This window comes from Equus caballus, chromosome 9 (genome assembly GCF_041296265.1).
Source record: "Equus caballus isolate H_3958 breed thoroughbred chromosome 9, TB-T2T, whole genome shotgun sequence".
Taxonomy (NCBI): Eukaryota; Metazoa; Chordata; class Mammalia; order Perissodactyla; family Equidae; genus Equus; species Equus caballus.
The window spans coordinates 69,126,790-69,141,728 of NC_091692.1; the positions used below are offsets into that span (position 1 = coordinate 69,126,790).

At 37.5% G+C, this 14,939-nt stretch overlaps 1 protein-coding gene across 8 annotated transcripts in view; it reads left to right on the top strand.

The window, feature by feature from the left end:
• The first annotated feature begins 321 nt into the window (after window positions 1-321).
• EBAG9 (estrogen receptor binding site associated antigen 9) overlaps window positions 322-14,939 on the top strand; it is a 31,546-nt gene continuing 16,928 nt past the window's right edge. Inside the window, exons 1-5 of one of the 8 annotated variants that reach the window (XM_070221336.1) lie at window positions 363-633; window positions 3,963-4,202; window positions 10,723-10,820; window positions 13,685-13,763; window positions 14,555-14,713. In XM_070221336.1, the coding sequence (XP_070077437.1) occupies window positions 10,738-10,820; window positions 13,685-13,763; window positions 14,555-14,713 (321 nt within the window). In that variant the 5' untranslated portion in view covers window positions 363-633; window positions 3,963-4,202; window positions 10,723-10,737. Of the gene's footprint in view, window positions 1,460-3,962; window positions 4,203-10,722; window positions 10,821-13,684; window positions 13,764-14,554; window positions 14,714-14,939 lie in introns of all 8 variants that reach the window. The other 7 variants (XM_070221338.1, XM_070221339.1, XM_070221337.1 and 4 more) reach the window with 7 other exon arrangements.

The window sequence follows — 14,939 nt, forward strand, 5'->3', positions numbered from 1 at the left end:
ATCATCCTGGGACAGCCGGAGTTCCCTCATTTTTTGCAATCGAAACACTGCTTTGCCTTGCTCCCAAACGGTACGGGGATTCTGTGGGTAGAACGAGAAGGGGCATGATTGGACCGGAGGTACTCTGTGCAGAAAGGAGGGCAACACGGAACGAGCCCGGGCGCTCTGCGATGGAACAGCCTGAAACGGTGCAGCCAAAAACGATCACAAAAATCCCCCAACTGGGAGCCTCGGCCATAGCCGCGCCTGTCGCCGTCGCCCCGCCCCCCGGCGCTCATTGGCTCCCAGTCCGGACGCCGGACCCGCAGCCTCTCTCCTATTGGGCCAGACAGGACCTGGGGCGGGTGCGGAAGTGAGGGCCTGGAGACAGCCGAGAACCTCCTTCAAGGAGGGCGAAGAGGGAGGGGCTGGGGGAGGGTTTCCCGAGGAGGGGGCGGCCATGGCAGCTGCGCGACGGCAACGGCGGCTGCGACGGAGCGCGCGCCCGGCTTTGAATGAACGGGGCTGGGACTGAACGGGCGGAGCGCGAGCTCGAGGAAGCGACCGGCAGCGCGCGTGCGCGCGCCGTGTGTGCGCGCGCGGCTCGCGGCAGCTCGGAGCCTCCGCCGGGCGGGCGGGGAGGGGGAGGGGCAGGTGAGTGTGTGCGGCTCGCGCGCGCCCGCGAGGGGCTTCTTTCCCCGACCTCCACCCCTGCCCTGATCCCAACCTGGGCCTTGGGGGTGTCATCTGCCCTTCCCTGGTCAGCTCTGCTCTTCGCCCCGCACTTCCCGCCCTCCCACCTTCCCTTTCGCCCCTCCACCGGGTTTCCTCCCACGGCCGACTGCCCCTCTGGGGTACTGTTTCCGGGTCAGGGTGACCCCTGGGGTGAAGGAGCTGCGACGGGGAGCGGCCCTGGCTGGTAGCCCTCGCCATGCCGCGCTCACGCGTGGGGCACCGGCCTGTGGGGCGCCGGCCCGGACACCCCCGAGTCCCCCAGTCGGCCCTCCGTGGGGAAATTTGCCCGTCCTTCCTGCCCTTCCTCTCCAGGCCTCGCTCCTTCCCAGGCTTATTTTTCCAAATTGCCCGTCCCAGCCCGCCCGGCCCCCGCTTCAGCCGGTTAGAGCGTGGCCCCCGCCGCCGTGCGCAGGGCGTTGCGTTGTGTAACCCGACGACGCTCGGGTGTTTGTCTCATCTGTACAGTGGGTATGATTTTGTTTTCATCAGCTAATTTCAGGTGGGTAATCTGAAGTTTAAGCATTTTAGTTATGAAACTTTCTGCTTTGGGGTCGTCCCGGAGACCTTCCTCCCCCTTTGTAAGCGTCAGCGGTGTCACATGTTGGAGGGCCTGACTTTGAGTTGCCAGAGGTTGTGCAGGGTTCGACTTCACCACCCGCCATCACCATCCGCTTCTGGTTCTACTTCTAGTTCCCCTTCTCTGACCGCTGCCGAACTTTGGTTTCTCAAATGTGAGTGAGTTCAGGTAAATTTTATTTTTGGAGCCTTGTGATGTTCCTTAACATACTTCAGAGAGTGACAAACTTAATTTGAGGATATTCTGTACTGTGCTAGACCATATGGTCTTTTTAAATTTTGGTATTAAAAACATTCAAAACTACAGTTTCAGAAATCCAGCAGTTGATGACTTGTTTAGTGTGTACCAGCGTAGTTTTGGCTTGCCTTGTTTAACAAGTTGGCATGTAGTGACTCTACTGAAAGGTCTCGCCAGCAGTTTACATGGAATTACAAGGAGGAAAGATAGGTTTACTCTTTCCGTTTCTAATGCAGCCTTCTTTTTTAAAATTGTAGGTGAATCTTTTTCACGTGACATAGCCGAGCTGTCATTCCTGTTGATTTCCTAGAGGTGTCATTTCGCCAAAAGCCCTGAGGATAGGTTCCTTCGTGGTTCTGTATTTTATTCTGCTATATTTCAAGTTTGTGTATTTTCCTATTTTAAAGGAAATTTTAATTTTAAAATTAGCTTATAGTAGCATTTCTCAGTTCTAGAAAGTAGTTTAAAGCAACCGAAGTGCAGGCTCACTTAAGATGTATACTTAGCAAATTCGTGATCTAAAGGGCGTTTAAAAAATCAAGCTGAGGCAGAGTATAAAATTTAAAAGAAGGTTTCTCAAATGGGATATGGTGTGGGGAGAGCCTGGGCTTTGGGGTCAGTCTGTTTAAACCCCAGGTGAGTGGGTCTGAGCTTCTTTGTCAGCCTCATCTGTTAAATGGGAATAATAAAACTTAACCTCTTTTGTTTGTCCTTAGGATTTCACTGAGACGATAGGACATACATTGTCTAGAATTGTGTCTTGAACATATTGTTCAGGGAATGTTAATTTTCCTTCATTCAACAAATTTTTGAGTACCTGCTGTGTGCTTGGCATTGGCTAAGACCTAGAAATACCAAACTGAGCAAGACTGTTAGGGGCCCTGCCTCCTTAGCCCCCCCCCCCCCCCCTGCATTGTTGCTAGCTTGTGACAATTGAGCAGTGAACACCGGTTTCTCTTTACTGGGTCGGTAGTATTTCCCATCACTCATAGTAGTATCTGTTGCGTAGTAGGTGCTAAATACATATATTCATTGAATTGGATTGGCACATTAATTAAATACAGGTTCCAAAGAATATTTCTGCCTGCAGATGAATGTAGTTGATAAAATCGAAAGTGTTGGTTGATAGTTAACCTGATTGCGTTTTCTACATTTCAGTACAACTGGTTGGGAAATTTATCTTGGAAATTATAACATCATCACTGAATTGCTAAGAGTGTTTATTGTTAGTGAGGTTCTCTTGAATTTTGAATTAAATAGACCTTGAATTAAATGGAGTCTAAGTCATTGGGTGTGGAAGCATGGAAACATGTGCGTACTCTCTCTGCTTCAATTCTATGAAATGAGAACAACAATATCTATCTCATAAGATGGTTTTATGGATTATGTGAGATAATATTTAGATAGTACTTAGCACGTAGTCGATGGTCAATGAATGTTAGTTCCTTTCTTTTGTTAGTCACAAAAGCGAATTTTCCACAGAATGAGGATACTCTTAACTGCCAAGGAGAGAATTCTATTCCCTTGTCAATAATAGTCCCACTTTCCCTTTTTCTGTTGGAACTAAACTTTAAATTTTATTTTCAGTTACCATTGAAGTCATTCAAGTTGATGAATGCTTATTGAACAATGACACAACAGTATTTGTAGCCAGATGATGATCCTCCTTACCACGCCTCTATATGAAATTTATTCTCCACTCTTCATTCGTGTGTTTCCTGAGACCCACTCCTCTCCCCAGGCCTTAAATATTACGTATCTTCTCCCTTCAGAACATCCTGATAGAGTATCTCCTCGCTTCTGTTCCCTTTTCCCTCAAGTGCCACATGCTCTACAGTCTCTTTTCTAGCCATCTTTTTTGGCTTATAAGGTTTCTGAAAATTTAGGCTAAATTTTCATTTAGGAAAGTTTACTTTTTTTTGGTTGAGAGTTTTATTTTTGACCACTTAGCTTAAAATGAGGCTTTTATTCATCATTTAAATTATTTAGATCATTCTCATAATGAAGCAATCAAACCTTTCTTTCAGCTCTTATTTTGGAGGTACTAGATCGGTAAGATCCTCTGGAGAAGGATTGTGCAGGACAGATTAGGTACATAGAAAGAACGGTAGTGCAAGATGGAAAATATGAGTAGAGTAAGAGAAAAATACTGGAGTTAGGAATACTTTACAGTAGTCCAACAAGCTAGGGAGAATGTAGTGGAAATGGGGAAGAATATGGGCAGTATTAGGAAATGGAATGAAGTCTTTTTGGCAGTTTGAATGTAAGGGGATAAGAGAAGAGAGGAGTCAAAATTGTTGCATTTTTTGAACCCTAGTAAACCACTGATTGGGGATGTTTTTGACAGAAGTATTCAAGTTACTTGAACAGCAAAATTCTTAATTTTATCTTGGTTCATTTTCTCTTAAAGTCACTCTTCTTTCCATCCTCTCAGTTAGTGGGCCAGCTCCAGGCAGAGGCATTCAGGAAATCGTTACGCTCATGTGGAGATACCACCTCCAGTTGTGTGAAGATGCGTGAGCATTGCTGAGGAAGCCCTTTGGAACTCTGTTACTGTGGAGTCTACTTGCCCTTTATTCCTTTCTAACTGTAGAAACAGGAAGGGCTAGCTCTGTGCTTTGCCCTTCTTTAGAACGGACGGGCAGTAGTGGCTCTACAGAGCAGTTAGGATCAGGTACCGTAAGAGTTAACTATTTTTTCCTTGCTTTCTGGTTTTGTTTTGTTTTTATTTTTATTTGACTTTTATTTTGAACTTTTATATTAAAGTGTAACATACAAACAGTATATACAGTAAAGTAAGCTGGTGTTGCTACCACTCAGATTGGTATATAGATCTTAGTTCCCTCATGCTTCTGTACCGTCCCCCATCGGAGGTGCCCACTGCTTTTTACTATACAGTTTTTAAGTTAATGTAATATTTTACTAGTTGAGAAAATTATTACATACTGTTTTCAAGACTTTAGGAGGTTATTCTCATATCTGGAAATTACAGACAAAACAGAGTGCTGTCTGGTTTAATCCATGTGAAATACATTCTAAAATAGCATGCTGTTAGTACAGGGATGGTGTATTTTTCCAGGAAGGTTTAATCTTTATGTTATATTTATAAATTTTAGTGCTTATCTTTATACACATATAAGATAATTTTTTAAAAGTCAGCATTTCAATTTCGAATAGAAGGAACACACAGCTGTCCCTTTAATTTGGTTCCATAATAGTTATTGCTTAAGTTAGGTTTCTCTACTTTTAAGTAAATATGTTTAGAACTGAAGTCCAAATATACTGTTTGTGCTTTTTTATTTTGGAAAAAAGTGTGTATCAGATCATGTTTTCTCTTTTTGTTTTATGGAATCACTCTACTCCAAATATTGGTGTTAACCAACTGTGATGATTGCTTCCACCACTGGGAGGCCATGATGAGTTTTAGTTGTAATTTTGTTATTAGCTTGTTGCCTGGCCTTGAGCAGAAGAGTTAACTTCAGTGTATCTTAGTTTGTTGGTTGAGAAAATTAAATTGGATGATATACTGATATATTCAAATGACTCCAACCTATGAGTCATATGATTCTAAATGCTTACTCAGTAATTTTCCTCCTCTGACAAATAAATGGCAAGGAAAAGGTAAAACCTGAAATTCCATTGTTCGAAACATCGTTCCTGTGTGTGGGCGTGTGTATATGCCTGTACTTTCTTGTGACTTGACTGAACGTGTGATCTGCTCTGCCTCTCTACAGTGGAAGAATGACCATCTCTCATGGATTAACAAATTTTATTTTCCTTTGCCCTCTTTTATATTTATTTTGAGATTATGAATGGGGAAATTCGTGGTTACTTGCTATTTATTTATTATTAATTAATTAATTTATAAATATTGGCACCTGAGCTAACATCTGTTGCCATTCTTCCTTTTTTTTTTTCCTCTCCCCAAAGCCCCCCAGTACATAGTTGTATATTCTAGTTGTAGGTTCTTCTGGTCGTGGCATGTGAGATGCTGCCTCAGGGTGGCCTGATGAGCGGTGCCATGTCCGCGCCCAGGATCTAAACCAGCAAAACCCCGGGCCGCCGAAGCGGAGTGCATGAACTTAACCACTCCACCACGGGGCTGGCCCCTGGTTACTTAATATATTTAATTTTAACTTGTGCCAAAACTCATTTTAAGAAATTTTTTAATTAGTGATTGTTAGGATAATATGTGCAGTACGTATTATGGTATAGGTGACTAAAATGTATGAAGAAACATTTGTAAATAATGACCATGTTTAAAAGGCTAGCAAAATAATACCTGTGTCACCATTTTTGAGAATTTTTTTATCTTGTGGTTGCCGTGGCTTTAAGTAGTTTCCAATTCATTAGTATTTCTTATATATAGAAGCATATCTTCTGATTTAATCATAGGGGGCAGTATGAGTGTGATCTTTCAGGACTCGAACGCTAGAACCAAACTCCCTGGGTTCGAATCCCAGTTCTGTAACTTACCAGCTATGTGTCTTTGGGTTTCCCTATCTGACATAGGGATAAAATAGTATTTGCCTCAAGTGTTTCATAGGGTTGTTGTGAGCATTAAATGAGTTATTACATGTAAAGCACTAAGAAGAATGCTGGGTATATACTAAGAGTTAACTGTTGTAGCATATTGAAATGCTGTTAAGAACTCAGAACTCTGTTCCTAGAGAAATTCTGTAATATGTTTCTTGTCACTAATTGACCTAGTTTCCTAATGGAAGTTGGCTCTGCAGAAAGAGTTACAAGTAATCAATACAAGATGATAGTATTAATGACTTCTTTTAAGATTCTAACCAGAATCTGAAAACTTTCCTAAGTGAGATAATATTGTTAAAAAAAGTCTTATTAGCATAGATTGTTTTCAATAGATTTTTGAGCTAGAATTGACATACAATAAACTGCACATATTTAAGATGTACAATTTGATCTATTTTGATGAATATATACACACCTGTGAAGCCATTAGCACAATCAAAATAGTAAGTATATCCATTACTTGTAAAAGTTTACTCATTTACTCATGCCCCTTTGTAGTCCATCCTTCCCATCCTTCCTTGCCCCATCTCAAAGCACCACTGATCTACTTTCTGTCACTATAGATTTGTTTGTATTTTCTAGAGTTTTTTTAAATAGATGGGATCATATAGTCTGTTCTTTTTTGTCTGGCTTCTTTCATTCAGCGTAATTATTTTGAGGTATGTCAACGTTATTGCTTGGAGTAGTAGTTCATTCCTTTTTATTGCTGAGTGGGACTCTATTGTATGTATACACCACAATTTGTATGTGTATATTTGGGTAGTTTCCAGTTTGGAGCTATTGAAAATAAAGGTACTGTATAAGTACAGCAAGTTTTTTTTAGGGTTATATGCTTTCATTTATCTTGGGTAAATTCCTAGGAGTAGAATGGCTGGGTCATATGGTACATTTTGTTTAACTTTGTCAGAAACTACCAACTATTTTCCAAAATTGGTGTACCGTTTTGCACTCCCACTACCATTGTAGGAGAATTATGGTTGCCCCATATTCTCCCCAGTACTTGGTGTGGTGATTATATTTAATTTGAGCCATTCTAATTGTGTACTAATGGTTTTTACTGTGGTTTTAATTTACATTTCTCTGATGATTAATGATGTTGACCATCATTTCATTTACTTATTTACCATTGTATATCTTCTTTGGTAAAGTGTCTATTCACAGCTTTTGCCCATTTTTTAATTGGGTTATTTGGTTTCTCACTGAGTATTGAAAGGTTCTTATAGATTCTAGATAAAAGTCCTTTATTAGGTATATGCTTTGCAGAGATTTTTCCAATCTATGGCTTGTCTTTCCATTCTCTTAAGAGTGTTTCTGAATTGTAGAAGAGTTTACTTTTGATGAAGCCCAATTTATCAGTTTTTCTTATTGATTGCACTTTTAGTGTCATATGCGAAAATCTTTGCTGGACCCAGCTCACAAAGATTTTTGTCCCTTTTTTTTCCCTAGAAGTTTTGTAATTTTAGGTTTTATATTTAGATCTGTGATCCATTTTGAGTACTTTTCATAAATGGTGTGAGATATAGATTAAAGAATTTCATTTGTTTGTTTTTGCATATAGAGACCCAGTTTTTCCAGTGCTGTTTGCCAAGAACACCATCCTTCTCCTCTTAACTGCCTTCACATCTTCCTCAAATTTCAGTTGTCCATATATATGTGGGTCTGTTTCTGTACCTTCCATTCTGTTCCATTGATCTATTTGTCAATCTTGACTCCAATACTATGCCATTTTGCTTACTGTAGCTTTGTAACAAGTCTTGAAGTCAGGTAGTGTTAACCTTTCTACTTTGTTCTTTTTCAGTGTTATTTTGGCTACTATAGGTCCTTGCATTTCCATATGAATTTTAGAATTAGCTTGTCAAGTTTTAGAGAAAAAAGCCTGCTGAGATTTTGATTGCGATTACACTGAATGTATAGTTCAATTTAGGGAGACAATATTGTAAAACATTGAGTCTTTGAGCTCTGAAAGATCTTTTTAAGTTAATTCAGGTCTTTTAAATTTCTCTCAGTAGGGTTTTAAAGTTTTCAGTATAGACGTCTTTCAAGATTTGCCCCTAAGTATTTCATATTTTTTGTGCTCTTATAAATGTGTTTAAAATTTCAATTTGTGATTGTTTATTGCTAACATATAAAATTACAGGTGATGGTAGATTCTGTTGAATTTTCTACATACACAAACACAGTTTTACTTCTTGTTTTTCAATCTGGATGCCTTTTATCTCCTTTTCTTGCTTAATTGCACTGGCCAGAACCTCCACTACAATGCTGAATAGAAGTGGTGAAAGCACATGTGCTTGTGTTGTTCATAATCTTACATAGGAAGTGTTCAATTTTTCACCATTAAGTCTCATGTTAATATAAGTTTTTCAGAGATGTCCTTGATTAGGTTGAGAAAGTTCCCTTCTATTCCTGGTTGGTTGTGAGTTTTTATCCAGAATGGATGTTGAGTTTTGTCAATGCTTTTTCTGTTTCTACTGAGATGAGTATAGAGTTTTTCTTTTTCAGTTTGTTACTGTGGTGAATTAGATTTGATTTTCAAGCATCAAACCAACCCTACATTCCTGGGCTAAGCCCCACTTGGTCTGATCTATTATCCTTTTATATTTTGTGGATTTCAATTTACTAATATTTTGTTAATGAGCTTTGTGTCTATGTTCATAGTACACTGGTCTCTAGTTTTCTGGTAATGTCTTTGATTTAGATTAGTATCAGTGTAATGCTGCCCACAAAGAATGAGTTGGGAGGGGCTCACCCTGTGCTGTAGTGGTTAAGTTCGGTGCACTCCTCTTCGGTGGCCTGGTTTCACAGGTTCAGCTTCTGGATGCAGACCTACTCCACTCATCAAGCGGCAACTCACATATAAAATAGAGGAAGATTAGCACAGATGTTGGCTCAGGGCTAATCTTCCTTAAGCAATAAAAGAGGAAGATTGACAGCAGATGTTAGCTCAGGACAATATTGCTCAGCAAAAAAAGAAAGAATGATTTGGGAAATATTCCCTCCTCTTCAGTTTTCTGGCAATTTATACAGAATTGGTATTACTTCTTCCTTAAGTGTTTGGTAGAATTCACCAGTGAAAGCCATCTTGGCCTACAAATTCAATTTATTTAATAGAGATAGAGATTTTCAGGGTATCTGTTTCTTTGATAACTTGTTTCTTTCAAGGAATTTGTCCATTTTATCTCATTTGTCAAATATAGGCATTAAAGTTGCTTGTAATATTTCCTCACTATCTTTTTAATATCTGTAGACTCTAGTGATGTGACCTCTCTCGTTTATGATATCAGCATAATTCTGTTATTAGGGACATATATGTTTTAGATTGTTATGTGCTTGTGGTTAACTGACCCTTTTATCATTATGAAATGACCACTTTTATACCTGCTAATAGTATTTTTCTGAAGTCTGCTCTCTGACATTGAAATAGTCACTTCAACTTTCTTTTGGTTAGTGTTAGTATGGTATATTACCCCCATCCTTTTACTTTTTTTTTTTTTAAAGATTGCCACCTGAGCTAACATCTGTTTCCAATCTTCTTTTGTTTTTTCTTCTTTTTCTCCTCCCCAAAGCCCCCCAGTACATAGTTGTATATTCTAGTTGTAGGTCCTTCTGGTGATGCTATGTGGGACGCCGCCTCAACATGGCCTGATGAGTGATGCCATGTCTGTGCCCAGTATCCAAACCAGTGAATCCCTGGGCCGCCAAAGTGGAGCACACGAACTTAACCACTTGGCCATGGGCCGGCCCCATCCTTTTACTTGTGTTTCTATATTTAAAGTACATTTAAGCAGCATGTAGTGAGGTCTTCCTTTTTTATCCAATCCAACAACTTCTGCCTTTTAATTGGGATGTTAGACAATTTTCATTTAATGAGATTATTGATATGGTTAGGTTTAAGTCTATTATCGCTTTTTGTTTTTGACTTCTCCCATCTTTATTTGTTCCCCATTATCTTCTTTTCTGCTGCCTTTCCTATTGAGTATTTTTTATCTCCTTTGTTCTCTTATTAGCTATAACTGGACCCTGCCCCTCAGAGGATGTTAATTAATTTACTAGGGATAAGCCCAGGTATCATTATTTCTTTAAAGAATCCCCAGATATGTGAACCACTGGACTAGATGATCTCTATGGTTACTTCCAACTTATTAGCTATGTGATTTTGGGCAAGTTATTTGACTTCTCAATTCAATGTCCTCATCGGTAAAATGGGTATAATAAAATGTATCTGTCGTAAAGTTAAAAATGTTTAAAAATATTTTGAATAGTACTATTGAATGTAAATTCATATAGTTCAGACTTCAAAGGGTACAAAAACTGAATAAATGCTGTTTTATACTTTTTTGATTTTTTAGTAGAAAATAATAAATAAATTGTGTATAGATAATTTAAATAGAATTATTTTTAAAAACCACTCAGAGTATTTCAAAAAGTTTTTTTCTCTCAATTGTTGAAAACTCTTCAAAAACTTACTTTCTTGAATTGTCAATATGATTTATACTTTAATTTTATAATGTACTGTGTTATATTGTGGTTTCTAAAGAAAAGTAAAAAATATGTCTGACTTAGAGCTCATAGTAGGACTTTTCGCCTTGATTTCAGAAAGGGAGCATAGCTTCTGAAATCAGTTTAATGCATTTATTTTTGTGCTTTTTCCACAGGTTTTGATTCCCACCATGGCTATCACACAGTTTCGGTTATTTAAAGTTTGTACCTGCCTAGCAACAGTATTCTCATTCCTAAAGAGATTAATATGCAGGTAAACAAATTTTACGGTCAAGTTGACCTGTTTATCTTCTTGCTGGTTTCGGAGACCTTCAGAACTAGAAAAGGGCAGGATAGACTGTGTTATAAGCTAACTATCTTTTTTGCAGTATTCATTCGTTAATCTCTAGTATTTTTAAATATTCTTTTCTCTACTTCAGATCTAGAAAGTAGAGGTTTAATTCTTTTCATTCTTTCAGATTCTTACATCTTGCACTGAAATGACATTCTTAGTACTACAGAATCTCAGAAATAAGCAGACCAACTTTCATTCTTATAATCATCGGACGGTTTTTATGTACATAATTGTTTCATTATCAGAATGTTTTAAAATGGTTAAGTGGAATTAGGCATAGATGTTTCTTTATATACTGCAATATGAATGCTATTTTTACATTTAAAAAAACTTTGACAGAGAAACCCCAAACAAAATAGTTTTTTTTGGTCTCGTAAATGATATCCCAGACTGCGCAGGTAGTCCAGGGCAGGTGACTCATTCTGCTTCAGTCAGTCATTCAGAGACTCAGATTCTTTCTATTTTGTCACAGTACCATACCCTAGAGCTGTAGTTCCTAAACTGTGTCCTAAAGCACTTCAGGGCTTCCCATTAAATCACAGCAGTGCTATAGGATATTTAAACTTTTTCAGCAAAACACAGTGAGTGTGACAGTCAACATCTGTTAATGGCTGCACACACTTCTGGCACAAGGTAGTTCACATTTGCAACATTAGATCCTGCAGCATTACTTTTGATGATGTTCTTGAATGTTTGAGAGAAGTTTTGTTTACTTGTATTTTTGGTGACCTATCTTTGCAAAGCTAGGATTTTAGGTTGTAATTAAAAGCTAGTACTGAACTAAAATTAACATGAAACAGAAAATGAGGGTGGTGGTATCCAGTCTGATTCCAAGGCTTAACAAACCATGCAGTGTCCAACAGGCACACACATTCCATTAGTAAGTACTTGTGGTTATTTAAGAATGAGATCGAAATATTTTTATTTAAATTTATATGTGTTATTTTCCAATGGCTACTAAGCAGTTAGGACATACATGAGTATTAAATTGTTTCTGCCTAATCAATGGAACTGTCATTTCTTTTGGCCTAGAAGTATTGTGAAAAAGGTACTGACACACTGAGAGTAGGGTAGGGTACAAAGGAAGTAGAGGGCCGTCAGCTCTCTATTTTGATGGACATGATTTAGAAGTTGCACATAAGTCTGTTCACAGCCTGCTGTCCAGAGCTTAGCCACTTAGCATATGGCCACTTAGCGGCAAGGGAGACTAGGAAGTATATTCTCTTGCTAAATGGCCATTTTATAGCTGCTGAAACTCTGAGGATTAAGTAGCATTGAATTTCTTGTTAGAAGTAAAGTGACCTGGAATGTTTTTACAAAAAGGTCCCGGGTATGGCAATGGGAATGAGTGGATGAAATAGAGTGGAAATGATCACTGGAGGATGGGAGGTCAAGAAAGAATTGAAAAGTTTAGGGGATTGTTGAAATCACCTAGGAAGAGGACAGGATTTGGGAAGTAGGAAAAATGGTGAACTAAATGCTCAAATCATCAAAGCGTGAGGAGGAATAGCTAGAAATTCATTAGTTAAAGCAGGATAAGAATGGATGTTAATTGCTAGAAGGCTGGAGGTTAAAAGAAGTAGTTTTGTTAACAGTGGTGATAAATTATAGATGTTTTTCTCTTTGCATCTGTATTTTCTAAAACTTCTGTTGAATATAGATTATTTTTAATATAGGAAATTACATTTGATTTAAAAAATATTCAGGACAATTCTCTTGTCACATAAATTTCTTTTGTCAATGTAAATATATTTAGGATTGATTGTATGTTCAGTTTTAAAGGAAACTGACCCTTGGTTAGAATAAGCTTTTCTTAAGTGTTAGAAGGAACCTAGATCATATGTGCTAAAATACCAGGTTTACATCATAAATTTAGTCCTAGACTATACTACTTTTTTATTCATACTTTCAGCAAATAAAGTATGATTTCTAATCTTGTAATAAAAATAGCTGACTTTACCAGTTAGCTCTAAGTAGATGCTTTATAAATTATTTGAAGTGAAGCAAGTAACTAAATCATTTAAAATAGCTACCATTTTTTTAACGCATTATGATAAAGCAGGCACTGTCTAGTATCTAGCTGTGTTAAATATGTCACTTAAGTAAATCCTCCCAACAACTTTGTAAAAGTAGGTTTCAGTACCTGGATTTTACAGATGAGGATATTGAGGCTGAAAAGTTAGGTAATTCTAACTAGACTCATAATTAGTAGAAGTAACATTGAAAACCATAGTCTACATAGATTCCCATAGCACATGCTCTTAAAAACTGAGTTATAATACCTATCTTGTTTAATACAGTGCTTTTCCTACTAATCCTAAAACTTTATGAGTTACAGTTCAACCCAGTGATTTTCAGACTTTTTCAGTTTAATAGGTTATCTTACCAAGAAACCAAATATGTAAAATAAACAAAAGCTAAGGCACCCTGGTTAAAACGGAACAGCTGTCTCTGAGCTTTGCCTGCAGAACTCACAGTACTCTAAGGATCGTGGTTTGAAGCCACTTTGCGTTTTTGGTTTTGGCTTTATATTCCTCCTAAATTTGTCTATAATTCTGAGCCCTAAACCAAAAAGCAATTATGTTGTCCTGTGCAAGATTTTAAAAACATGTAAAAGATATCTGATACATGCCTTTTCATATCTTAATGAGCAACTTTTAATTATTAAAATAAATAATTCTAAAATTGAAAAATTGTTCTACGCCTTAAGTTACTGTCTATTGTGTTTTTACCCATGCTTGTTTTGGTACTTCTTGAAATAAATTATTTCATTTTTGTTTTAGGTCTGGCAGAGGACGGAAATTAAGTGGAGACCAAATAACTTTGCCAACTACAGTTGATTATTCATCAGTTCCTAAACAGGTAATTTTTTTAAAAGGTTGAATAAGTGTTCCTGAGCCATATTTTTCAAACTGTATTGCAGACCATTAGTAGGTCATGAAATTAATTTCATAGTGATGGTCAGGATTTTTGTTGTTGTTATATTTTCTTATTCTAAAATTTTTATTTGGTTCTTCATTTTCTTTTCTATTCCTTTGCCAAGATTTTCTGTTTTTTTCCCATTGGTTTTAAGAGTGTTTGTTATTGCTTATTGGAGCATTTTTATAATAACTGTTTTAAAGTCTTAGATAATTCCAACATTAATATCATTTTGAGGTTGGCATCAGTTGATTGACTTTTTACATACAGGTTGAGATTTCTTGATTTTTGTTTGCCTGGATATTTTCAGACTGTTTCATGGACATTTTGAATATTATGTTTGAGACTCTATCTTATTTAAATTTAAATTTTATAAACTTATAAAATTTAAATCCTACTGAGAATGTTGATTGTTTTTCACTTTATCAGGCAGTCCACGTGGTTAGGCTTAGGTTGCAAGTTCCGGTCCTCCTTCTGTGGGCTGTAGTTCTCATGTCAGTTCAGTTTTCAAAGCATTTGCTTTTGTTTTGTTTTGCTTTTTGTTTTTTACTGTCTCATAGTAAAATTAGGTATTTTTTTAAACTTATGACCTAGTTTTGGTATGTGATATAAAATTTATATTTTTCCTGTTGACCAAAAATGTTTGAAAAACTATGTTTTTAAAGCCCATTTTTCTAATAAGTGATGAATGAGATGTTAATTTGTGGCTGACAGTATTGATCAATTAAATTTAGACAGATGTTGAAGAGTGGACTTCCTGGGATGAAGATGCACCCACAAGTGTAAAGATTGAAGGAGGGAATGGGAATGTGGCAACACAACAAAATGCTTTGGAACAACTGGAACCTGACTATTTTAAGGACATGACACCGACTATAAGGAAAACTCAGAAAGTATGTTGAAAGACTTGTGGTTTAGAGATTAAACTATTAAACTGCTTTTCAGATTCCTATAGTTAAAATTAGACAGTATAATTAGTAATTGTTAGAAAACCTATTCTAATTATCCATTTGTTGTGTTTTCTATCATGTAAAGAGGTTTATGTATTCAAGTGACCTAGACATAGACCCTAGTAAGTTGTCCCCCCAAGTCTTTTAAAATTATATCTAAGCATTTATT